Consider the following 26925-nt stretch of genomic DNA (forward strand, 5'->3'; position numbering starts at 1 on the left):
TAGAGATAGGGAGCAGGTGGACATCTCTGGGTAGGAGGTTCAAACCAAAAAGAAAAAGAACTCATGGGCATGGACAACAGTGTGGTGATTGCCAAGGGGATGAGGGTGGATGGAGGTAGAAGAGGGTATAAGGGGCATAAGTGGTAATGGTAAAAGTACAATAAAAAATAAACTATTTAAAAAGCTGCTTGAATTAATAACATAGAAAAATAGTTTTAAATATAGTAATGGGTTAAGGTGGAAAGATAAATGTCTAGAAGGCGAAAACTAAGATATAAACCCAGGACTTAAAGCTACATCTACGCTGAGGACTTACTAAACGTGAAGAAATCAGTATAAAATGCAGCAAAAATTTGGTAATTTCTGGGTGTGAGGAGACAAAAACAAAAGCCCAGAACCCACCAAAAATAGATTCTGCTAACCATCTTCTTACAAACACATTTTAAAGGGAAACCATGAGATACACAGTCAGGGTTTGGCTGAAATGAAGTTCATCAATTTTTTTGTTAACTGGGAACTGCTAACTGGATCACATCAACAATAACCGTCTTTGTAAATATGGTCAAACTTATAGGTACCTGGCGATTATCTTTTGGGGGGACATGTTTCTTTTTAGGGGGACACATTTTAACCCATAACATGTATATTTTTTATTCTTTATCAGAAGTTGTTAACTATAGTTGTTGACTGTAATATGTATCTCATTAGTTTGTTATGAGAATTAATAAAATATCAGTTAATGTTCTTCTATCATCTCCCTCTATATTTGCAGTGCTGAGGATAGTTTCAGTTCTTACCCACAGGTCTATCCACAGAAACTTTTCCTGAGGAATTCTCATTACTAAATTTCCCCCCTTTCTTTTCCCAGAGTTTCTTTTTCTTTATATAGATCCCCCCCCAAGAGCCTTTGATATCTTTTTCCCACACTCTAGTCACAATGCTAAATTAAGCTTGTTGTGATATACTCTCTTGAGAAATAGACCACAGAGATTCAGGGTACAGGTGCCTGACAAGGGAACACATCCTTGAGCAATGGGGAGGGAAAGCCCATAGCACAGCCAGGGCCCATAAAATCAGCTTTCAGAGTCCTTGGAGGGACCAGTCTAGGTGCTTTTTCCAACAGCCAGAAACAGCAGTGGTACAGCCTTCTGAAGTGGTGAGTCTCAAGCAGGGTCCAGGGAAATTATGAGGAAGAAGACAATGCTAACAGGAGGGACATTTGGGAGCCTAGTATGTACAGGAAATGGAACTCTTTCAATAGGGCATAGATGCCAAAGCTGCCAAGATACTGAGATCCTGGTATAAGGGTGAATGGCACAGACTGACCTAAAGCTGCTATTTGATTCAGAGTTGAGGTTAAGTTGAACTGTGGACATACAACTTCTGTAGGATCAGAGACTCCCACCCATGCCATAGCTAGGAGGTCAAGACTCTGTGCCTGGTTGTGCCAGAATCTTCCTTTCTGCACTAGTCAAATTCTTCTATGAGCCAAAGTGACCATTCCTTTTCTAGGTAATCGTAGTTGAGCTTGGAACTTCTGCTGTTATTTGGTTAATTCAGTACTTGTCTGGCTTTCCCAGATTGTCAACATTTTATAACCAGAGACTATGTTTTGTTCATTGCTCTTAGAACGAGGAACCACTAAAAATTCTTTGTGAATATCAGTCCATGAATACAAACTAATAGCACTAGGGTATTGTGGCTGGAAATACTGCCCAGATAGCCAATAAATCCTCATTTCTCAAATCAGGAGGCCTCAGTTTTACCAAGGAGAATACAGACAGAGAGGAAAAATGGTCCCAGCTATTTAAAACTTTAAAAGGAACTGTAAAACAGAGTTGAAAGTATATCACCACCTGAGATAATATATCTGTGCTACAGGAGGTCTGAAAGGGACATTTCTTCTCTGTATCTATAAAATATCCTTTTTTAAAAACGATATTTTAAACATCCTCAGTGACAATCTTGACTCCAGTCTCTCTCTGTCCCCTCAACCTTTCTTACACTAAATTCTATATTCCCCCCACCCTTCAAATACAGCCTTTTTTCTCCATGTGCATGGCCTTTATTCAGCTCCTGATCACTTCTTCTTTGAACCATTCAGGACTTTCCAGAAAGAAAGTCCTTACCCTCTGTGTTATTCCTCTTTGTTCCATCTATATCACATCAATCCCCTGTTTCTTTTTTTTAAAATATTTTTAAATGTATTTTATTGATTATATTGTTACAATAGTTCCAATTTTCTCACCTTTACTCCCCTCCACCCAGCATCTCCCTCCCCCAGCAATCCCCCCCCAAGTCCATACCCATGGTTCGTAAAAAATAACTATCCCTCCCTCTCAGATATTAAGACCCTTTGTAATCTTGTAAAGAACAATGGGCGAAGGTCTCAAGCTCCTCTAGCTGCTTCAAGCTGGACATGGTCATCGTCCTACCTACCCTTGGGTCCTGAAAACCCTAATAATAGTGGGGGTGTGGGGGAAGGGAGGGGCAGGGTGCAGGGAAGCAAGAGGGGGAAAAAAGTGAGACAACTGTAATGGAAAAACAAACAAAAAATTTTTTTTAGTGGGGGAAAAATGAAAATATGAAGAATGGAAATGCCAGTTCAGTGAATATTAGGACAAAGATTTTCCTTCACGTTGTATATTTTTCTCCCTATTTGATCCCTCCAGAGTTTGGCATTCTAAACAAGTAAGTAATGACATAAGTTTCTTTGCATAGAACAAATCCCCTGTTTCAAATCATCTGGGTTCCATACAGTGTACAAAACAGGCCTGCTACCAGGTGGACCTCACATAGCTGCTGATGCCACTGCATATCTTTGATCATTGTCTTCTAACACTCTGCCTTCCTACCTCTTTCCCCCAAAGAAGTCAGATCTATGAGCCCCTACACCTCATCACTAATAATTACTGAGCATGCACCTAGGCAGGCTGTTCTTTTCCTACCATTATCTATAAGGATGTATCCCTTCTCCCATAGGTGAACGTTGCCTCTTTTTATATTCTTGTCTGATGCCCTCAGCTTGTTGTATCTCTGGGCCTAATGGGACCTCAGGAAATGATAGACACTCTCCCTCCACACAATAACACCTTAAACTTAAATATCATTTATCTATTTCATACATGATAAAACTTGATATCAAGATCATGAATAAGTATAAGAGCCAGACTTAAAATTTCTGTTTGAGATCAACTATTTAACCACAGCACATTACTTTATTCATCTGTATTCCTGTCTTTTTCCCACTATTTGTAAGATCATCTTTATTAGAGCCACAACTATACTGCATTATAAGTGCTTTTTTCCCAGTTTTTTTCTATTTAGTTCTCAGAATCTTTTCCTTAAATTTATGCTGCATATTAGCATGCTTAACATTAAGACCAGTACAAGAAAGGCACTGACTATTTTCTCACTTGTTCAAATAGATCAAGTCACCCTGAAGATCAAGAACTTTAGACTATTGAAAAGGAAGTACATTTTCAGAAAAGCAGGTATATTTTCTATCCTTATTTCTCTGATTGACAGAGAGGGTCACTTTTATAATCACATAGAAACTATAGGACAGAACTGATACATTATTGTCCCTACCCCTGTTTTAACCTCAGAATCCTTGGTTTCTTAAAGCCTTACAATGGGTAAAAAGTTGTGTGTGTCTGTGTATTTGTATTATATCTGGAAAGTATGATATATTCAAAATAAAAGTCCTTGGATCTTACCTTCTCGGAAATCAGTCTGATACTGTCTCACACACTCTCTATCCTCCTGGAAGAGACTATCAGGTGGAATGGTTGAGCAGGATTGGTAATAACAACTGTACTGATTATACAGCTCCTGGGCTCCCTCTCTCCTCCTGCCATCAATCCTTGGCTTTCTTCTGATTTTTTGATGTGACAGCCATAACAGTGATGCTTCTTAGTATCTGGCAACTCTACTTCATTTAACAGTAAGGGAGATAAGACAGTACCCAACTAAAGAAATACCTAGAATCAAAGCACATGAGTTTGCGGAACATAGATTCCATATGCTGGAAAATGTGGATCCTGGCCCCAAGGAATTATAGGCAGTTTTGCTTACCAGATAATTGTATTCTTATGGGTTTATATGCCTACATCTACACACTAGCTAGCTTCCATTCTGCCTTTGGTGAATCCCCTGCTGTATCTCTCTCAGTACTGACTGTCTCTCTCACCCAGAGAAGGAAAACTCTGACTCCAAAAAACCTCCGCTGCCTTGCGGCATACCTCTTCAGGGGAAAGGCTAAGGGAGTAAACCCCGACAGAAAATCCGGAGCCGGAGTCCCTAAGGCGGTTTAACGTTGTAGTCAACACCGGCAACTCCTGCGGCGCACCTGAACCCAAGCTGTATCGACTCCGTCTTTCCCTTGGACCCTTCAGCTGCGAAGAGAGGGGGGGTCTGCTGCATGGGCAACAGCAGACCCTCCATATCACCCTGCCCAGGCTCTGTAGCTTCAGCGTCATCGCAAGATGTCGATTCAACACGGGAGGAGACAGATACCATGTCACTCCCGAGTCGGACTGCACAGCCATTCTTGGCGGTGCAGATAGACTCTGAAGAAGCTACACCATCGTCTCTCGAGACGGACGGCTGCCGACGACTGACTGTCTCTCTCACCACAATAGGAAATTCAGAGGCCCTTCTAAAGGATCCAAATAAGAGAAGAACCTTCACAATGATAACAGCAAATAATCCAGTAAGAGAATGATAAACATTATATCTTTAAACTGGAATCCTCTTTGGGGCTGAAAGAAATCACTGCCTTGGGTAAGGCCAAGGGCTGCTCTACTTCTAAACCAATATTTTCTGATGAGTGAAAATATGGAATCTTGATGTCAGTCTTTGCCCAATTGAATGGAGTAAGGTAACAGAGCTCTCCATATAGCTACCCCTTTTACATTGAAGGAAGGAAGGGATTAGTTAAGAACCTGTTCTGGTTGAGTCTAAATCTTGTGTGGTGGCTGGAAGCATGGACACTGAGTCAGATTCCATGGTCCTTCACCACTTACTGATTCACTGATTCTATTCGAACTCCTCTGCTCCCTGTTACCTGTACCCTTTCATTATAACAGTATTAGCTACTCTTACGTTTTTTTTAAGTATATTTTATTGATTATGTTGTTACAGTAGTTCCATTTATTTCCCTTTGATCCCCTCTGCCCAGTACCCCCCTTTCATCCAGCAATCCCACCCCCTTTAGTTCATGTCCATGGGTCGTGCATATAAGTTCTTTGGCTTCACCTTTTCCAATATTATTCTTAACTCCCCCCTGTCTATTTTGTACCAATTGATTGTGCTTCTTAATCCCTGCACAATTTCCTCATTCTCCCCCTCCCCCCTCCCAGCTGATAACTCTTCAAATGATTCTCATACCTATGATTCTGTTTCTATTCTGGTTTGCTTAGTTGGATTTTGTTTTTATTTTTTAGATTCAGTTGTTGATAGCTGTGAGTTTGTTGTCATTTTAGTGTTCATCGTTTTGATCTTGTTTTTCTTAAGTAAGTCCCTTTGACATTTCATATAATAATGGCTTGGCGGTATGAACTCCTTTAGCTTTACCTTGTCTGGGAAGCACTTTATCTGCTCTTCCATTCCAAATTATAGCCTTGTTGGATAGAGTAATCCTGGTTGCAGGTTGCCTTTCATCACATTGAATACTGCTTGCCAGTCCCTTCCTGCCTGCAAAGTGTCCTCTGAGAAATCACCTGATAATCCTATAGGCACCCCCCTGTAGGCAACTCTCCGCCTCTCTCTTGCTGCCCCCAGGACTCCGTCTTTATCTTTCACCTTTGGCATCTCAATCATGATGCATCCTGGTGTGGTCCCCTCTGGGTCCAGCTTACCTGGGACCCTCCGTGCTTCCCAGACTTGTATGTCCAACTCCTTCACAAAATTTGGGAAGTAATCCTCATTTTTTTCAATTCTTGCTTCTTCATTCTGCACTGGTTGACTGTTGTTTTCTTCCTTATGTTCCGAGTCATTGATTTGAATCCCGGTTTCCTTCCCTTCATCATTGGTTTTGTGTGGATTTTTCTTCGTTTCACTTAGCATAGCCTTCACTTCTTCCCTTATGCATTTGCCATATTCAAGAATATCTGTCAAGCCTGTGAGCATTTTTATCACCGGAGTTTTGAATTCTGCATCTGTTAGGTTGGCTATCTCCTCATTGCTTAGTTCTCTGACTGGAACCTTGATCTGTTACCCCTTTTGGGCCATACTTCTCTGTCTCCTCATTCTGACAGGCTCCTGTGTTTGTTTGCCTCCACGTCCCAGGTAGAGCTGTCACTCCTGTTTGTTGTAAGAGGCGGAGTCTTAGGGATTCGTCAGTACAGGGCGACCTGTTTCACCACGTTGTGGAGCTGTATGTGGGGGAGGGGTCCGAGAAGGAACAATGACACCTGCCTAGCACTCACTCCTTTTCCAGGCACCTCTTCCACTTTTGCACTGGACTGGCACCCCACTAGCTGCTTCCCTGGCTGTCGTTCCCTGAGTGGGTGGGTCAGCGGACGTTATAGGATCATGGGGGCCCTTTAAACAGTCAGACTCTGCTGAGAGACCGGTAGTTTCTTCCTCCATCCCAACCCCCACTGATCTGCACAGTCAGAAGCAATGAGGCTTGACTTTTCCTGGTGCTGGGACCGTGAGCTGCTAGGTCTAGTGAGGAGCTGGGAATGCTCCCCAGGTGTTCCTCCTGACTTTAAAATGTGTGACTGCACACTCTGCTGGCTTGCTGCTGCCGCTGCCACCACACTGTGTCCTCTCCAACCCAGCACCGCCCCTCCTACCTGTCTGGATGAGCATTTCTTCTTTATATCTTTGTTTGCTGGACTTCCATGCAGTTTGATTTTCTGGAACTTCTGGTTGTTTCTGGTTTTGAGGTAGTTGTATTCCTTCTTAGTTGTGGAGGGAGATGCAGTGTATCTGTCTATGCCTCCCTCTTGGCCTAAAGTCTCTTATGTGTTTTTTAAGAGATAAAGTAAGATTGTGAGTATAAACATTCTACATAATGCCTAGCACGTGACAAGTGTTCAATTAAATGTCAGTGATGATTAATGATGATGATAATTTGAAAACTCCATTGAAGCAGGGATAATCTGAAAACAAACTAAATGTATAACAAGGGGATTGGTTAAATACATGTTGGCTTATTTGTCAGAAAAAAATAAATAAAAAAATAACTAAAAACTTCATTGGGACAGGTTAAAAACCCCAATGGAAATTGAATTCCACTGCACCCAGATCATATACTTTCAATGGTAACATATTCTGTTCTACATTTTAAGGGACTCTGAATCCCTAGTTTGTACAGGATTCTTTACATGACCTCACTCAGCAACTGCTCCACTGCTCCAGTCTCCGAATTCTTCCTTATCTGCTTCCCTAACTACCAGAGTTGGCAGCACTGGCTGTCCCTGCCCCTCGGCCTCCTCTTCCTCCTGGCCATGGGGGCCAATGCCACCCTACTGATCACCATCTGGCTGGAGGCCTCTCTGCACGAGCCCTTGTACTACCTGCTCAGCCTCCTCTCTCTGCTGGACATTGTGCTCTGCCTCACCGTCATCCCCAAGGTCCTGGCCATCTTCTGGTTTGACCTCAGGTCCATCAGTTTCTCTGCTTGCTTCCTCCAGATGTTCATCATGAACAGTTTTTTAACCATGGAGTCCTGCACATTCATGGTCATGGCCTATGACCGCTATGTGGCCATCTGCCACCCACTACGATACCCGTCCATCATAACTGACCAATTTGTGGCTAGAGCTACTATGTTTGTTGTAGCCCGGAATGCTCTATTTTCCCTTCCTGTTCCAATCCTTTCTTCCCGACTCAGATATTGTGCAGAGAACATTATCAAGAACTGCATCTGCACGAACCTTTCGGTGTCCAAACTCTCCTGTGATGACATCACCTTCAACCGGCTCTACCAGTTTGTGACAGGCTGGACCCTACTGGGCTCCGACCTCATCCTTATTGTTCTCTCCTACTCCTTCATCCTGAAAGCTGTGTTAGGGATCAAGGCTGAGGGTGCTGCAGTCAAGGCCCTGAGCACATGTGGTTCCCACTTCATCCTCATCCTCTTCTTCAGCACAGTCCTGCTGGTTCTGGTCATCACTAACCTGGCCAGGAAGAGAATTCCCCCAGATGTCCCTATCCTACTCAATATCTTGCACCACCTGATCCCCCCAGCTTTGAACCCCATTGTTTATGGTGTGAGAACTAAGGAGATCAAACAGGGAATCCTGAAGCTGCTGAAGAGGTTGTAATAGGCAAAAACGGATCAGGTCTATCTTTGGAATTGTTAATAAAATCAGGAATTATTTTCATGTTGGAACAAAAATTTCACTTTTAATTGTGGAATAAGTTTTGATTCTCCTTTTTTGTAATATTTCAGACAACAATGTAAACATTCCTCTGTGAATCTTTGTTTCTTATTGCTTCAAAGGAAACCTTAGTTTCCTGGATTTTCTGATTACTTAGGAAATATCCTAGATCAAATTCTTAACCAAGGTCTTGCCAAGCTTTAGCAAAATGCAGTGGGAATGGGAGTGTTTGGCCACTAAGGAAACAAACTTTATACAATCAATTTAAAAAGATCTGACTGTCTCCTGAATTACAAAGGCCATAGATGCCTCGCCTGTCTCCTGATTCAGTCATGGCTTTTGTGTTGTGAATTGTTTTTTGAGTTGAAGTAAAAGTTAGGCTCTTGGGGTTGTTTTATCCTGAATATCTCTGATTTTTCTCTGGCACCTATGGAAGCCATGCCCTCTTCCAACTCCTCAGAGACTCCTCAATCTTGCTAAGATTTTCTGTCTGTACAAACTCTTTAAGTATAGCATTTAAAATTTTTTCTTTCTTTCTACGAGGATGTTCTTTCTTCAGTTTTTTTTTTTGTTTTTTTTTTTGACAACTTTTTAGTTTTTCTGTGGATGGGATGAGACTGGTGAAGGGGTTGTATTGTTTGACATGTTATATGTTCTTTTATTCATTATCTTAATTTTTATGACTTTAAAGTTTTACTTTTTTCCATCTCATTGGCCTATAAGGACCTTAGAACTTTTGATCAAATTTCAGATAACATCCCTATTCCACTCTGACCTGTTTTATAGATACAAATCAACTGTTCTATTCTTTCCCTTTATTGTCCTGTTTGCTTCAGCCTCCAACCCAAGCTATGGCTGGTATTTCTGTCAACAGTGTTTCAGACATGGAAGCTCTGGGATTGAATTTTCACATATAAGTGTGTTTCACTATTTTTTAATCCCTTCTTAATGATGCCACACATTAATCCAATATTTCCAAGAAATATTTTGCAGTAGCAACCTATCTCCTTTGAGGAAGACAGTTTCAAGTTCAGCATTTTTCAAATAACATTTGAATAATTTCTCAATTGGACTATCCTACCTTTTTTGTATTGAAGCTTATTTTTGCTGAATGAATTTAATTAAAATTTAATATTTCTACAGTGTTTTTCCTTTTGTGTATCATTTTACTTTTTCTAGTTTTATTGAATATAATCACATATACCATTGTATTAGTTTAATATTTGAATTAGTAGACTGAGTAAAGTAGATTGTTCTCCGCAGTGTGGGTAGGCATAATAATCCATTGAGGACTCCAAAAGAGCAAAAAGGTAAAAGAAAGGAGAATTTTCTCTCTCTCTCTCTCTGTCTCAGTTGGAACTTCTTTCTTTGAAGAGCTGGGAAATTTGTCTTTACCTACCCTAAGACTAGGACTTACACCACCAGAGCTCTGGTTCTCAAGCCTCCAAACTTTGACTGGGAATATTACCACTGCCTCTCTGAATACCATTGAGAGTAGCATTAGGCTAGGACTTACAAAGGCATTTAAGCAATGAAATTGTAGGAAACTGCCTAACTAGCAGCCTCTGCCTCATTGTTATTATCATGGTTTGTAGCACAAATGTTGAGGTTAAATCTGTATGAATAACCCATGAACAAAGAAGGATATTAGAAACACTCATTAGAAAGTGTACTGGGTTAAGAATTCAATAGACTTGCATTTCAATTTCTTCTCTTGCACTGATTTGTTATGACTTAATCATGTCTCTTAATCTTTCTGAGTCCTATTTCCTATTACATAAAATATAATAGTAAGTAGTTTCTATTCTTGATATGCCAGAATTCCTTGTTGGAACTTGTAAAAATTATGGAATGATTTCAAAAAGTGAGAACTTATTTCTCCTTATTCCATTCTGACCACTATTGGTTGTTGTTCACAGAAAGTGATCCCCTCTAATGTAATATCATCTCGGGTAGGAGAAAGTCCACATGCAATGCAAAAGTATGCTCGGACTACTGACCCGAACTAACATGGAGGAAAGAATCAGCTTTAGTTTGACAACTCATTTTTTTTCCCATCCTTCAGGCCCTTAGGAATCCCAAGGGACAAATGCATCTGGGAAGTATGAACTATCACTATAAATTCTTAATGACTATAAATTATCACTTCACAAAGTCTAGATACTGTAACATCCAAACAGATGATCCTTCTAGAATATAGAGGAGCTGCTAAAAGATTTGGTAAGTTGACTCCCCATTAAATAATGGAATCCAGGTAGAAACTAAAGGCAAAGAAATCAGGGCAGAGGAAGAGATAATGAAAAGAGTAAGATGGCTCAGAGGTATTAGCTATAAAGTCCTTGAACAAAAGAAATGGAATAAAGGAAATGATTATTAATTAATATTGATTATAGAGGGAGAGAGAGTGGCATGGAGCATTCCTAATTTTTATGAAGATAGTCTGTGACTTTGTTATACCCTATATTCAGTGACCAGTGGTCTGTCTCTCTCTGCCTCTTTCTCTCTCATACACACAGAGACACATATACAAACAACTTAAATAGAATTGAATTACCAACCATATTCCTATATGTTTTTTATTATCAGCTGTGGACCATAATATATTGATCAAAAGAATAATAAATAAGAATATTTATTGCTAATTTTTGTTTTATAGTTTTCCTTTTAATTCTTCCTTACAATGATGATGATATGTATCAAACATATGATACACTGATGACTCCCAAATATTTATAAACAGCCATGACTTTCCCTGAGTTTTAGGCATATATACTTAATTGTCTGTTTCACATGTCCACTGGATATTACTTTCCTTTGATAAGTATTTCAAAGTAGAGTTGTTGAATAATAGTGAAGATGTATTTTTCACTTCCTAAAAAATATGCCAAAGAGTTTTTCAAAGTAGTTACACATTTCACATACTAATTACCAATGTATGAGATTTTCAGCTATTCTGTATACATCTTCTTTAATATATTATAATGTCATTCATATTCCCTTTAGCTGTTTAAGGAGAATAAAATGGAATCATTTTGGGGTATTAATTCTCATTTCCCTGCTCATTTGCTATTGACCACTTGCATACCTTCTATAAAAGTGTCTGTTTATCTTTATTTCTTTTTTAAATTTTCATTTGTATTCTTATTGCACATTTTAAATTCTATTTAACTTTATTTTCATAATACATTACCTGGATTAATTTAATTATTTTTGTAAGCTTATTGTCTTTTTTGCTACTTAGAATGAAGACTGTTTCTTTATCATCACCATGTATCTTAGGCATTCCCACGTCTAATATGAGCTATAAAGTAAATAATACATATTAAATAAATAAACACTTGAAACATTTATGTCTTAGAAAGACTTAGAGAACCCAGAACACCAAGACTTTCCATCAGAATAACATTATGTTCTCCTAAAAACTAAACTTTAACTGTTTAATTAAATGAGTTTCTTGCTGTCATAAGTTAAGAATATGCTGCAAGCTTATTTTAATATTTAACTATAATTTATTATTTAATACTTTAATTACAAAAATCTTATATCTTAGAGTCTGAATACTTGCATTTGTATATTTAAAGGCTATAATAAAACCTATAGAAACACATCTTTTCAATTTTGTTCACTCTATTCTTTCCAAATGTGTTTAACTTCCAGAACCCTCACTTTTAGTATCATTCTTTATTATCTTCTACCATTTGAGAGCTTTTCTTTTTATTTTTTTTATTTTTATTTATTTATTTATTTATTTATATTTTGGTTTTTCAATTACAGTTGTCCCCTTTTCCCCTAATTTCTCTCCCCCACCCATCCCACCCCCTCTCCCGCAATCATATCCCTCCCCGTTGTCCATGTCCATGAGTCTTTTATGCAGGTTCTTTGACTAAACCCTTCCCTTACTTATCTGAGGCTTTGCTCAATATCATTTAGCCTAGAAACTGAGTAATCTAAATGGAAATGAATGACAGAGTGAGGTCATTAAGACTGTAATTTCTAAGTAGCAGAGAAGAAAATACATAAGAGAAAAACCCCATTAGTCACCGAGTGCATTTTGCAGGTGCTGTAACCTGTGGCACATGGTTGGAAACAGCAGAATGTGCTGACAGATGTCCCAAGAAGGCAAACTTACTTAGAGATGTCATCAATCTCTAGAGGTTTTTACACAATTGATTTGTACAAGGTTACCAACACTGCAAGGTTCAGAACAAGTAGCTCTGCTGTTCTGTGCCAAATATCATGTCAAGTGTTGGATATTTGTCATCTTGTTTGAGTTCCATGTCTGTGAAGCATTAGCATGCTTCAAGCCAATCTAGAAGGATTCAACTTGGCTATCATCCCAAAATTCTGGGCAACTGAAAGCTGTGTCTCTGCACATAATCATCAATTTTGTTAGCTGAATATTTTCATCAGGGGCAACTCTGACACTCACTGAGTAGTGTTTCTTTGTATAAGAATAAGAATCTCAACAATTTCATGTTAGAAATAGCTAAACAAGCAGAATCCACATCAGCACAGCTGCATGAAACGGAGTGCCTCTTTAGCAGAATTTATCATACTCTCAATACCCAGGTATGGGCTAATATATAACCTGTTGTTCTCATTCCTGTGTTTATATGACTAAACAATCTCTTCCCTGTTTGTGTGGCTTTCTTTTGTTATTTTTGTAGCTAGGAATATGTAAGTAACACTCATGTCCTGCTTTCCTGAGGGTTGTTATACCCCTTTTAGGTGTCTTTAGATACTTCGATTCTAATCATGGCATTCATCGAAGGTTTGTTATTCAGATGGCAACATCATTCCCCTTTTCAGATGTTGTACTTGGATAAAAGTAGCAACTATAAAAGAGATTTCTTAAAGTTAATTATGGGCATCTTTCATACCAAAAGCGAGAAAGTAAGAGCAACTATCACTATTTTTAGGTAGCAAATAAACTGAAAAAAAGCAAGTGAAATGAACAGACTTACCTTGGACAATCATTGAAAATAATCTAAATGTTTTAAGTCTCAGTGTGACTAAATTTTACTTTAACATACAAAACAAAACATTTAAACTCATAAGAATTAGATCCTCTTTGAAGCCAGTTGCTTTTAAGAGCATGTAATGTATGTCAATGAGAAGTAAATTTCTGCTTCTGATACAGAATTCTTGGGAGAGATAAACTAGTAAGAAACGAATTTCCATCTATGGTGGCAGGAGAGAGGAAAAAAAAAAAAACCACTCTAAGAAGTTTGACACTGTATCTTGTGTCATGTCACCTTGGGACTGAGTTTGACTTCTTAGATTTTATATTGTACAAGCAGATGAACTGCTGAAGCACTGTCTAAGAAGAAACACAACCATAATTTCCACGTAGTGACATCAATCCCAAGGAAAAACATCAAGATGTTGAGATCAAAGTGGGGGGGGGGTTTGGAGGACGTCAGTGATATGTGTAGTGACATCACCACACTTTTCTTAGTACGATGTAGGACCAATAAAATGAAGCTCTTTTAAAAGCCCATTGTTGGGTGCTCATTTAGATCTCAGCCTGTTAGGGTAACTTATAGAAGAAAGAAATAAAACAGATTTGTTAGACAGAAAAATGCCCATCCTAAAGTATGTTCATGCCCTACTCCAAATGGTAGCATCCAAAATGCTTAATTATTTTATAATAAATTTTAATGCAGTTGGACATAAATATAAAGCATATAGGAACATAAATATGTAGAGAATCTATGACTCCCTGTATTACACATTTATGAGATTTTTTTTTTCTCTAAACGCATTTGATTTGTTATCTCTGTGACAGGCTCTTTTCTCTACCTCTTGCTTCTTTATTTAGCTGAGAAAGCTTTGAGAACACAAAGGGATTCATACACTGTTGTGGTATTTATGTAAATGTAGCTTTCCAGATATTGTAAATAGTTTTAACATGGAAAAAAACAAAAATATTATGTCTTAATTACAGTAAGGGTACTGTTATTTCTAGAGACATGCACATGGAATTTTTAGTGTTTCATAAACTTAATGATGTCTGAAAATTGGGCTTCTGTGAAGATGAAAGCTTAACTCATGTTCTGCCTGCTGAAAATTTGTGCTTGATTCAATATGAACTTCATATCTACTCATTATAGAACTGACGTCAACAACTTCACTGGTCAATTAAAATAAACAAATAAAAATGTCTCCTATTATGTTCCATATCTCAGTCGGTCGGTCGGCAGCCGTCCGTCTCGAGAGACGATGGTGTAGCTTCTTAAGAGTCCATCTGCACCGCCGAGAATGGCTGTGCAGTCCAACTCAGGAGTAACATGGTATCTGTCTCCTCCCGTGTTGAATCGACATCTTGCGATGACGCTGAAGCTACAGAGCCTGGGCAGGGTAATATGGAGGGTCTGCTGTGAATAACACCAATATTCAGTCATGTGCCAAAGATGGAATTCTGGAAATTAAACATGACTTAATAGTTCCTTTTACCCCCCAAATCACATCAAACCGTGTTTCCTGCCAACTTATTTTATATAGCATTGCCTTGCCATCTCCATTATGATTTATTTAGATCAGGTCAGCAATATTTCTCTCAGCTTACTTCAAACTCTAACCTGTCCCTTCAATTCATTCTCCATTGTAACATTACAGAAGTCCCACTAAAATGGAACTAAAATTCCATCACTGCTGGGTCTGTAGTAAAGCGTCAAGTTTTGGGATGTATCTCGGACAGAAAGACAAAATGTCAAGAATCTGATAAGTTCTGTATTTGGGAGCTTTTTACATTTTTAAAATCATTTTTAACTCCAGGGTCTTCTGCTGAATATTAAATCAGAGAATTGATGCCATGTATCTCTGTGACCTGAAAAAAATGACACGAACGGGGTGGGAGTCATGAACTGAATGAAGAACATTGGCCAGCAACCATGAAGATAGCTCATCACAACACCACCCAGCTCCATCCTTCTTCCTTAGTTCCTTTGGGGATTCCAGGCCTGGAAAATTTTCATATTTGGATTGATTTTCCCTTCTGTGCTCTATATCTGATTGCCCTCCTGGGGAACCATTATAATCCTGTTTATAGTTCAGGCTGAGCCTAGTCTCCATCAGCCCATGTTTTACTTCTTGGCCACACTGGCCTGCACTGACTTAAGCCTGTCCACTGCCACTATCCTCAAGATGCTAGGCACCTTTTGGTTCAATTTAAGGGAAATTATTTTTGGTGCCTGTCTTGCACAGATGTTTATGATTCACCCTTGCACCGGCCTAGAGTCCGGGGTACTGACAGTAATGACCATAGATCGCTACATGGCTATATGCAGTCCCCTGAGATATTCCACGATTCTCACCAACAAAGTGGTAGCCATTCTAGGTATTGTCATTATAGCGAGATCTTTAATCTTCATGGTCCCTTTTGTGTTTCTCATCTTGCTGTTGTCATTTTGTGGTGCCTGAATCATTTCCCACACTTATTGTAAACACATGGGCATTGCCCATCTTTCCTGTGCCAGTATAAGGTTCAACAACTTGTTGGGGATGGTTGCCTTTTCTGTGGGATTCATTGATATTATTGTAATTAGTTTCCCCTATATGAAGATATTCTACACAGTGTTCTATTTACCATCATGGGATGCCCGATTCAAGGCTCTCAACACCTGTGGCTCCCATGTCTGTGTCATGCTCATCTTCTACATCCCAGCATTTTTTTCATTTCTGACCCACAGCTTTGGTCATAGCATCCCTGGCTATATTCATATATTTCTGGCCAATTTGTATATGGTTGTTCCACCTGCACTCAATCCTGTTTCTATGGGGTCAGGACAAAGCAGATCAGGGAGCAAATCCTAAGAATTCTGAACCTTAAATGTATTTGATACTCAGCTGCCCCAGTCATGATGATATGTATGGTAATATGATATATATATATATATATATATTATATATGTATGTATTTGTATTTGTATTCAGGTAGAAAGAGAAACCAAGGCCCAATACAATGCTTGTATTATAAACACTCAAACACTATTGCATTAAACCTGTGCATTAGGCCTACTGACTTTCTGAACCAACTTGAAAAAGGCTTACGAGACACATAAATTATTATCTTCCTGCCCTCATCACATATCCATGCTCACTGTCTCACTACACAGCAGTGTTGTGTTTGTGTGAGTCAACTTTGGTTTTCACAATTGGCTAAACTTGCCAAAGGTTGCCACAGGTTGGCTTGCTTTAACAGGATTAGCTAGATTTGTAAATTTCTATAAGGCCATTTGACACTTGAAATCTATGAGAATTAATGAGTTCACCAATGAAGCTAAAAAGTTTAATAGAAACTAGTGCCAGAAGACTTGTCATGTATAAGTGATGTTATGTGTTATTTATGTGCAAAAATTTTTCCATTGAGAGGACTTATGGGTTTCTGTGCAACTTTCAAAAAGAAGTTAACTAGAAAAGTAACCTCATTACCTTAGCAAGTATGTCTTACCTTAATATTATTCTCTTAAGTATGGCCTCTAGTGCTCCTGGAGTACTCCCTAGTGATCCACATACCTCACTAGCCGTACAGGTAAATTCTGAATCAGAAGAGACCTCAATAATATCTCAGATATCTCTAGTATATATGGCAGGGATTTTATGTAATGTAACCTGCTTCTGTCCCCATTATTAAAACGATGGCCACTGAATCAAATCAGGAGAGAATTGTAGTAATAGACATATCCAAGTAATAATCAAAATGATTAGAAGGGTATTGCCATAACTTCTGTCCATCATTGTTTGAAAACTTTCTCAAACCTTTCATCCCCTGCCACTTCAGGCCTGCCACAACCACAAGTCTAGCATGCTTCCACCGCCAGAGGGCGCTCCAAGGCACACTACGAGGTGTTGGCAGACGAAATATGTTGGTGAGTAATTTAAGTGCAGAAGTGAGGACAAGGAACTGACTGCATCTGCTACAGCCTATCCCCAACTGGTCAGATCTTCTTAATCTCTATGTTTGTTAGTTCTGTCCTGTAACTAGTTCTTCAAGATGTGGCCCGTCATAGTTTCTAAGGAAAGATTTAAAATAGGAAGGTGCTTCCTGCCACTGCAGTTTGTCCAGAGATTACAATAATGTTCTTTCCTTCCCTCTTTTATTGCCCATTCTAGATTGTGCTCACAGACAACCAGTGCTTGTAGAAATCACTACTTCTAGTTGCCTCCACTTCCCTGAACTATTAAGGTCTGCATGTGCCAAATGCCAGGGGGAAATTCATGTGCTTTCTCCCCAGACTTCTTTGGCTGCGATGTTCAAGTCTTGCTAATTCTCTTTATACCAAGCTAATGACCTGATAGACTGCTCAGAGTTCTTTTATATATATATATATATATATATATATATATATATATATATATATGAACCCATTTTTATTTTTTATTTTATTTTTGTTTTTCAATTACAGTTGTCCCATTTTTCCCCAATTGCTCCCCCCTCCTTCTCCATTTTTGTGGTTTGCCCTTGATTAAGGCTATAAGATGGAAATTGCATTTTTTAGCTTGCACATAGTGAGCTGATTCATTCATTCCTAGGACTGAGCTTTTTTCTTCCCTTTTATTTGGTCACAGGGAGCCTCCCTGAGGCTATAGATGTGAGGAGAAGAAAAGGCTTTCATTCAAATGAAGCAGACAGAATGAGGACTGGGAAAACCCATTACATAACTCTAGGCAACAGCCCAAATCCTATTCTTTTGATAGAATGGGTTGCTGCTATGTCTGTACAACCTTTTTGCTTCTTGCTTCAGACAACTGGAGCTGTGTTTTGAATGGTGGATAGTTCTCTGCTGCATTTTTTAAAAAGTATATTTTATTGATTATATTGTTACAATAGTTCTAATTTTTTCCCCTTTGCTCCCCTCCACCCAGCACCCCCCGTCCCCCAGCAATCCTCCACCCTAAGTCCATGCCCATGGCTCATATATACAAGCTCTCCCACTTCACCCTTTCATATATTCTTCTTCTTTTTTTCTTAAATAAATAAATGATTAATTAATTATTTTAACAATAAAAAATAACAATCCCTCCCTCTCAGACTTAAGACCCTTTATAATCTTATAAAGGACAATGGGCGAAGGTCTCGAGCTCTTCTAGCTGCTTCAAGGTGGACATGGTTGTCGTCCTACCTATCCTTGGGTCCAGAAATCCCTAATAAGAGTGGGGGTGTGGAGGGCAGGGTGGCCTTCCCACATGGGGAAGGATCGTGCAGACTCCAGGTCAGTTGGCTGTCCCCAGACAATGGCGTGCTTGGTTTAACAGGCAGGCATCCTTGTTGTATTCTGGGGGCATCGGATTTGGCAACAGGGTTAAAAGACATTATTCAATCCATAACCACTAGATAACAGAAGGCAGGGATTAATTTTTCAATGTCCCACATTAGGGAAAAAAAGGACTTCTTTGGATGAAGGTGTGCCAGGCACATCTTACCTGTCCAAAACCCTTTTGCCCATTATACTTAGTTTGGGCTGAGGGAAATGTTTTAGGTTTCCCTCCTCTCAGACCTCTGGGCCCTTACTCTCCAAGCCATTAGGATAGAAAAGAGAAACCAGTTTAAAAGTGAAGCCCATAGACCACCCCATACTTCACCAACCCAGCCACTTAGTTCAGCCAAACCATTGAGTCTCAGGAGGCAGCAATGCAGACAGGATTAAGTGAGGCCTATACATACAGACAATCACTGAGGTAATGAGGTCATAGGCTTATTCCCTTTGAAAACAGAAAACACATGTTAATTTCTGTAACAACCCACAAACAAGTCTCTAAATCTGTAAGACTGTCTTATCAGAAAGATATCCAGTTGCAAGGCATTTGACATTTTTCTTGCCTGTAAATTAAACATCTTTGATAATACCACAGACATTGTTTAACTTTCAAATGAAAACATATTTTAAATGAAAAGAAACTTTAAAAATGGTTAGCTGCACTACTTTATAGTCTGCCACTGATCATTGTGATTTTCCTTGAATAACAATTTTTCTCCCTAAGATTACCCTCCTTGTCATTAAAGGGACTGCATTAAGTCCATTTTTAATTTATCCTGTTCATTTGCATAAACACAACAAGAGCAGCAAATGATCACTTATGATCTTTAGTTCTGCTTTGTTGGAACTTACGCAAGGAACATTTAGGGTGACCTTCATTCTGCCCTTCAGGGCACAGAAGCTGAGCCACATACCTGGCATTCAGCCTTGACTGTACGCACCTGTCTTTTCCAAGTCCTTCTGGTTTTCCATTGTGCCTTAAGCTCCCTTCTAGCCATCTTTCAGGATAACAACCTTCATTCCTTCCCTGGAAAGATTGCTGTGGACCTCACAACCAACCACGGTACCAGGCCTTTTATCTTGTGGGCTTTTATTACCTTCGAAAGTCATTCCCAGTTCCTCAGGGCTTTTTGGCAACAACCAGAGCCCAAGCATGTCTCTCTGCTGCATTTTTTGATGTAAACACTCTATGGGTTTATTCTGGGACTCATATTATGACTTGTCAGAGACTATCCCCAGCCTCCTTATCTACCACTAACACTGGGAGCACCACTGTACCTCCCACATCCTACAGTTCTAGAAGCAGGTTGCTTGAACCTCAGCCTGAACCTGCTACAGAATTCTCCCTTACTCTTGGTCCCATTCAAAACTGTCAGCCTTCATTGTCACCAGGTAAACAAATCATGCATTAGACCAGAATTCTCAGGGGTGTTATGTGTTATTTCTAAAATCCAAAGTGGTTTCTTTCTTAGTGGTAGAAGGTGCAAGTTACAATAATTTGTCCCTTAACATGGGGATGATGTCTGAGCATGCTCCCCACCACTGGAAATGTAAAAACATCCTTAATGGGGCAAACTCCTGAATCTTTGTGGTATTTATCTTCCACCCTGTCATGTGCATGTGTCTTATCAGAGAATCCTGGGTACATGACATTTTCTGCTTAATCACCTGATTCATATGATGGCATCCATGTACTGGATCAGTGTGACTGGAAGTGTAAAAATGATTCAGGTTGTTTTGGTGTGCAGTGTGACAAAGAGCAAAAAGGTAAATGTAGCCAATGAAAAGTTCTTGTATGTGCACTGCTGCTTACCCCAAGTGAATGAAAAGTTTTCTTTTATTTTAAGTATATTTTACTGATTATGCTATTACAATTGTCCCAATTTCCCCCCTTTTCCCACTTTGCCTGGTACCTCCCTTCCTTTCAGCAATTCCTCCCCCCACTTAGTTCATGTCCATCAGTCCTGCATGTAAGTTCTTTGGCTTCACCCTTTCCTATATTATTCTTTTTAAAAAAATGTTTTATTGATTATGCTGTTACAGTTGTCCCAATTTCTTTTCCCTCTGCTCCCCTTCACCTGGTGGCAGCCCTCCCTCCAGTTGTCTCCCCCTTTTAGTCCATGTTCATTGGTTGTGCATATAGTTCTTCTCAACCTCTTCCTGTCTACTCCATTCTCTCCTATGCTTAATTCCTGTACCATCTCCCTCCCTTTCCTCCCTTCCTCCTCCCCACTGACCTCCCCCCAATATGTTTCCCATACCTATAGTTCTTTTTCCACTCTCGTTGCCTACTTAGTTTGCCTTTGTTTCAATTCCCTAGCTTCTGTTGTTGGTTGTTGTGATGCAGTTTTCATTTTAGATTTCATTGTCTTGATCCTCCTTCCTCTAAACAAGTCCCTTTAACATTTCATATAACAGTGGTTTGGATCTAATGAACTCCTTCAGTTTTACTTTGTCCTGGAAGCACTTTCTCTGCCCTTCTATTCTGAATGACAGTTTTGCTGGATAGAGTATTCGTGGTTGTAGGTTTTGGATTTTCATTACTTTGAATATTTCTTGCCAGTCCCTTCTTGCCTGCAGGGTCTCCTTTGAGAAGTCAGCTGATAGTCTAATTGGGACCTCTTTGTACATGATTCTTTTCTTCTCTCTTGCTGCTTTTAAGATTCTCTCTTTATCCTTATTTTTTGACATTTTGATTATAGTGTGTCTTGGTGTGGTCCTCCCTGGGTCCAGCATATCTGGAACTCTCTGTGCTTCCTGGACCTGTAAGTTCACTTCCTTCCCCAAGTCAGGGAAGTTCTGCTTCATTATTTTTTCACATAGTTTTTCAATTTCTAGTTCTTCACGCTCTGGCAATCCAATAATTTGAATGTTCAATCACTTATAGCTGTCCCAGAGGTTTCTGAGCCTCTCCTCACTTTCCTTAATTTTTGTTTCCTTTTTCTGCATTGGTTGACTGTTTGTTCCCTCCCTATGTTCCGATTTGTTGATTTGATCCATGGCGTTCCCTTCCTCACCACTTGTATTGTATGTATTTTTGTTAATTTCAGCAGGACTAGCCTTCATTTCTTCCCTCTCTTGATTCTGCCCCGTTGTTAGGTCTGTAAGCTGCCTTATGACTGTAGCTCTGAACTGAGCCTCAGAAAAATGCACTATTTGTTTATTGGTCAAGGCTTTTATTTGTTTTTTCGTTAGCTGTGTGATTGGTATTTCAGTCATTAATTCTGCCATTCTGACCGTTTTGTTTATCTTTCCTTATTGGGCGGGGCGCTGTCACACCTCCTATGCTATATTTGGCAGAGCCCCGTGTGCTCGTCACAACCTGGAGACGTTTCTCACCACACTGTGGCACTTTGCGTGGGGGCGGGGTCCAAGATGGATTCCTACTGTTACTCTCCGCTGAGGAACAGGGCCGCCTCTCAATGGGGTCTGCCTTCCCAAGCGTTGGAATCATGAGCCGACGGATCTGGTTTGCAGCCGGGGCCAGTTCCCAGGTGCTTCTCTCCTCCCCTCAAATACAGGTATCTGCTTACCGGGTCCCACTGTTCACTGCTGCGGCTGCCACCTCCAGCACAGTTCGATTTTTCTCAGCTGTGGATTTGCACTTTCTACCCGTCTGGAGGAGCACCACTTGTTTATGACTTCATACGTTGGACTTCCATGTAGCTTTATTTTCAGGAACTTCTTATTATTTTTGGTTTTGCAGTAGTTGTAATCCTTCTCAGTTGTAGAGGGAGACAGAGCGTGTCAGTCTATGCCTCCATCTTGGCCGGAAGTTTTGAAAAATATTAATTCTTTTTTTTTTTTAAAGGTTTCTATAAGATTTATTTTATTTTATTTTTTTGGTTTTTCAATTACAGTTGTCCCATTTTTCCCCCATTGCTCCCCCCACCCAGCCCATCCCTTCTCCCACAATCATATCCCTCCCCATTGTCCATGTGCATGAGTCATTCATACATGTTCCTTGACTAGACCCTTCCCTTACTTATCCCCCTTCTCTCCCTCCCCTCTCCCCACTACTGACTACTATTCTAGTCTTTGCGTATTTAGTTCCTTTGTTTGTGTTGCTCTTTAGTTTCCTGTATTAGGTGATATCATATGGTATTTTGCTTTCTTTGCCTGGCTTATTTCACTAAGCATAATTCTGTCTAGTTCCATCGATGTTGTCACAAATGGCAGGAGTTCCTTCTTTCTTTCTGCTACATAGTATTTCATCAGAATCTGTGGTAGAATTAACTCCTTTCTTCTTCAGCTACTCAGAGACATCTACCTCAATAAAGTCACTGCCAATGCTGCTTGATGGCAATAACTCCTTCTCTGTTGAAATCTCTGTGTTCCTTCTGGATTGTTTTGTCAGGTCACCCATCTGGCAGCTCTGGCTGTCTCTGCCCCTCACCCTCCTCTTCCTCCTGGCCATGTGGGTCAATGGTATTCTCCTGATCACCGTCTGGTAGGAGGCCTCCCTGCATGAGCCCCTGTACTACCTGCTCAGCCTCCTATCTCTGCTGGACATCATGCTCTGCCTCACCGTCATCCCCAAGGTCTGGTTATCTTCTGGTTTGATCTCAGGCCCATCAGCTTCTATGCCTGCTTTCTTTAGATATTCATCATGAATTCCTTTTTCTCCATGGAGTCTTGTACATTCATGGCCATGGCTTATGACTGCTATTTAGCCATCTGCCACCCACTGAGGTACCCATCCATTATTACTGATCAATTTGTAGCTAAGGTTGCCATTTTTATTTTGGCCAGGAATGTCCTCTTTTCATTGCCCATTCCCATTCTCTCAGCACGACTCTATTATTGTGGGAGAACTGTCATCAAGAACTGTATCTGTGCCAATATGTTAGTCTACGGGCTCTCCTGTGATGATATCACCATCAATCGTCTCTACCAATTTGCTGTAGGTTGGACTCTGCTAGGATCTGACCTTATCCTCATCTTCCTTTCCTACATCTTTATACTATGAGCAGTGCTGAGACTCAAGGCAGAGGGTGCTGTGGCCAAGGCCCTAAGTACATGTGGCTCCCACTTTATCCTTATCGTCTTCTTCAGTACCATCCTTCTGGTCTTTGTCCTCACTCATGTGTCTAAAAGGAAGGTCTTTCCTGATGTGCCAGTCTTGCTCAATGTCCTTCACCATGTCATCCCTGCAGTCCTCAACCCCATTGTTTATGGAGTGCGAACTCAAGAGATCAAGCAAGGAATCCAGAGATTACTAAAGAAAGGATGGTAATAAGGACATCTGGATCTCTGTATTATTAAAAGAGAATGACTTAAAATCAGGTAATGGAGAATTGGGTTGAAACTCATAGCTCAGAGATGTAAGTTCATGGAAAATATAATTTTAATTCTTTAACAATTTCTTTTTCTTAAATGTGAAATTTCTTTAAAAATTTTTAAAAAATTACAGTTGTCCCACTTTTCCCCCTTTGCTCTCCCCTGATCCAACCACCTCCCCACTCTCCCACAGTTAATCCCCATTTAGTTGTCCATGTCCATGGGCCATTCATACTAGTTCTTTGACTAGATCTTTCCCCTTCTTTTCCTCCTTTTCCCTCTCCCCTCTCCCCTCTAATCACTGTCAGTCTGTTCCTTGTTTACATGCCTCTGGCTCTATTTTTCTCATTTGTTTGTTTTGTTCATTAGTTTCCTGTATTAGGTGAGATCATATGATACTTGTCTTTTGCTGCCTGGCTTGTTTCACTTAGCATAATTCTCTCCATCCAGTTCCATCCATGCTGTAGCAAAAGGTAGGAGTTCTTTCTTTCTTTCTGCTGCATTGTGTAAATGTACCACAGTTTTTTGATCCACTCATCTACTCATGGGAGCTTAGTCTGTTTCCAGAAAATGGCTATTGTAAATGGTGCTGCTATGAACATAGGGATGCATAGGTTTTTTGAATTGGTGTTTCAGTATTCTTTGGGTATAATCCTAGCAAAGGAATTGCTGGGTCAAAAGGCATTTCCATTTTTAGTTTTATTTTAGGAAATTCCAAACTGTTTTCCATAGTGGCTGCACCAGTTTGCATTCCCACCAACAGTTCACTAGGATTCTCTTTTCTCCACATCCTCGCCAGCACTTGTTTTCTGTTGAATTTTTGATGATGGCTATTCTGACTGGTGTGAGGTGGTATCTCATTGTGGCTTTAATTTGCGTCTCTCTGATAGCTAGTGATGTTGAGCATTCTTTCATGTGCCTATGGGCCCTCTGTATATCCTCCTTCGAGAAATGTTGTTCAGGTCCTTTGCCTATTTTTTAATTGGATTATTTGTCTGCTTGGTGTTGAATCATATAAGTTCTTTATATATTTTGGAGATCAAACCTGTGTCTAAAGTATCATTGGAAAATATGTTCTCCCATGCAGTTGGTTCCCTTTTTATCTTGCTGCCATTTTCTTTCAATGAGCAGAAACTCTTTAGTTTGATGTAGTTCCATTCTCTTTTCCTTTCCTTTATTTCCCTTGCCCTAGGACATATATTGGCAAAAATATTGCTACATGGGATATCTAAAATTTTCCTGCCTATGTTTTCCTCTAGGACTTCTATGGTGTCATGGCTTCATTTAAGTCTTTTATCCATCTTGAGTTTATTCTGGTGTATAATTCTTTAACAATTTCTTGACTCTGTCCTTCTCCTTTAAACTCCATGCTTCCCCCCAAAAGTGTGTTGTTTCTGTAACTTAAAATTTTTTCCAGTTTTACAAATCTAAAATATGAGAACTCAGGAGGATGAATTTTACAGTACAGAAGTAAATCCCAGTTATAATAGTCTTTACTATTTTTGTACAGGTAATAAAAAACTGTAGATATGAATGTCCATACCTGAAACTTATTATTGTTGTTAGTAACCTAGTTTCAAAATGCTGTTGTGAAAACACCATGATATTTTAAAAGTCATTCCTGAATAATGAAAAGTTTCTAAAGTCCATAAGCAAATCTCATTCACTTTTCACAAACCAGGCCAATAACTTTTTTCTCCTATTCTTGATCAAGCAAAGCCTGTATCTTGTCAGGTGCAACACTGAAAAGGGTAGAGCTTTTGCAAGAATTGCTCACATGTGGAGAAATGAGATTTACTGGTTTAGGAGAAGGAATTATTACATAAAGTCTGTTCCTCAATGTCTTCACAACATTGTCTGTGTTTGAATCCTCACCTTCAGGATTTATGATGATTCATATTGTGATGTGTACGTAGGGCTCTGCTTTGTTGTGTTAACATGTCACAGTATCAGAGGTGTTCCAGCAATAACACTGAAATACATTGGTAATGAAAAGAAATCAGTTTTAAACTTCTTCTGATGGTCTTTATAACCATTGGAAAAACAGATAAAAGTATACTTAAATGAACCAGTGATTTATCTAATATTTTATCTCAAACTAAATGACCAAGACTTTAGGAACTGTACTGATAAGTTTCTTTGATAAATTTCCTTTTGGGGTCAAAAGCAGGAACCCATACTTTGGGTTTAGTAAGACTTTCCCTGAATGGAATTCATATTTTACAGATTAGTAATTTTTGGGAATGTGTCAATCCTAAAGATAAGATGAAGACTCAAATAGTATAACTTAAGTTTTTCTGAGGTCAATGTTTTGTCTATCAGGGCCTACTGGCTATTAGACCAAGAAGTAAACAAACATGGAGCTGTCCCATTAGGAAAAACCATAACTTATTCTGGGAATGCGAATTCAGGCTTGAACCTGTACATGATAAGAATGTGTAAATGATCTTTCAGGTGTGCTTGCATCTTGTCCTGTGAACAAAATAATAAATTGTAGTAATAGGAAGTTAACTTTGATAAAATATTCAAATTTCCCATTTAGTTTCACCTGCCATGAGAGACTATGGGAAGTGTCTATGACTGTGCTTAAAACAAAAATGTATGATTCAGATCAAACAGATTGAAAGTAAAAGGATAGAAAAAGGTATTTCATGAAAATGGAAATTTAAAAAAATCTGCGATAGCAGTACCTATATCAGACAAAGTAGACTTTAAAACAAAGACTACAATGAGACAAAGAAGGGCCCAGCCAGCAATTGCACTTCTGGATATTTATCCAAAGAATCCCCAAACACTAATTTGAAAATACATCCATATGTTAATTGAAGCATTATTTGCAATAACCAAGATATGGAAGCAACACAGGTGTTCATCAATAGAGGAATGGATAAAGAAGAAATGGTATATGTATACAAGGAATATAACTCAGCCAGAGAAAGTAATGAAATCTTTCTCTCTGCAACAATGTGGGTGGACTTAGAAGGTATTATGCTAAGTTAAATAAGTCAGACACAGAAAGGCATATACCATAGAATTTCACTTTTATGTGG

General features: G+C 39.4%; 2 protein-coding genes and 1 pseudogene across 2 annotated transcripts; all 3 read left to right on the forward strand.

Annotated features, from left to right (window-relative positions):
- The first annotated feature begins 7337 nt into the window (after positions 1–7337).
- On the forward strand, positions 7338–8279 carry LOC150018286 (olfactory receptor 56A4). The gene has a single exon (XM_090267696.1). It carries the CDS (start codon positions 7338–7340, stop codon positions 8277–8279), a length of 942 nt encoding a protein of 313 aa, XP_090123822.1.
- Positions 8280–15229: 6950 nt separating this feature from the next.
- Positions 15230–16177, forward strand: LOC150018287 (olfactory receptor 52E5-like). Its single transcript, XM_090267284.1, is given in 3 exon segments — positions 15230–15367; positions 15369–16107; positions 16110–16177. Coding segments are annotated over 3 exon segments (945 nt in total).
- A 6707-nt stretch (positions 16178–22884) lies between these two features.
- On the forward strand, positions 22885–23831 carry LOC150018288 (olfactory receptor 56A3-like; annotated as a pseudogene).
- The last annotated feature ends 3094 nt before the right edge of the window (positions 23832–26925 follow it).

Source organism: Furipterus horrens, unplaced genomic scaffold (genome assembly GCF_987537825.1).
Source record: "Furipterus horrens unplaced genomic scaffold, mFurHor1.1.pri manual_scaffold_2, whole genome shotgun sequence".
Taxonomy (NCBI): domain Eukaryota; kingdom Metazoa; phylum Chordata; class Mammalia; order Chiroptera; family Furipteridae; genus Furipterus; species Furipterus horrens.

Excerpts from the sequence above, each read along its gene's own strand:
- LOC150018286 (XM_090267696.1), top strand. The coding sequence starts at position 7,338 with ATGACCTCACTCAGCAACTGCTCCACTGCTCCAGTCTCCGAATTCTTC.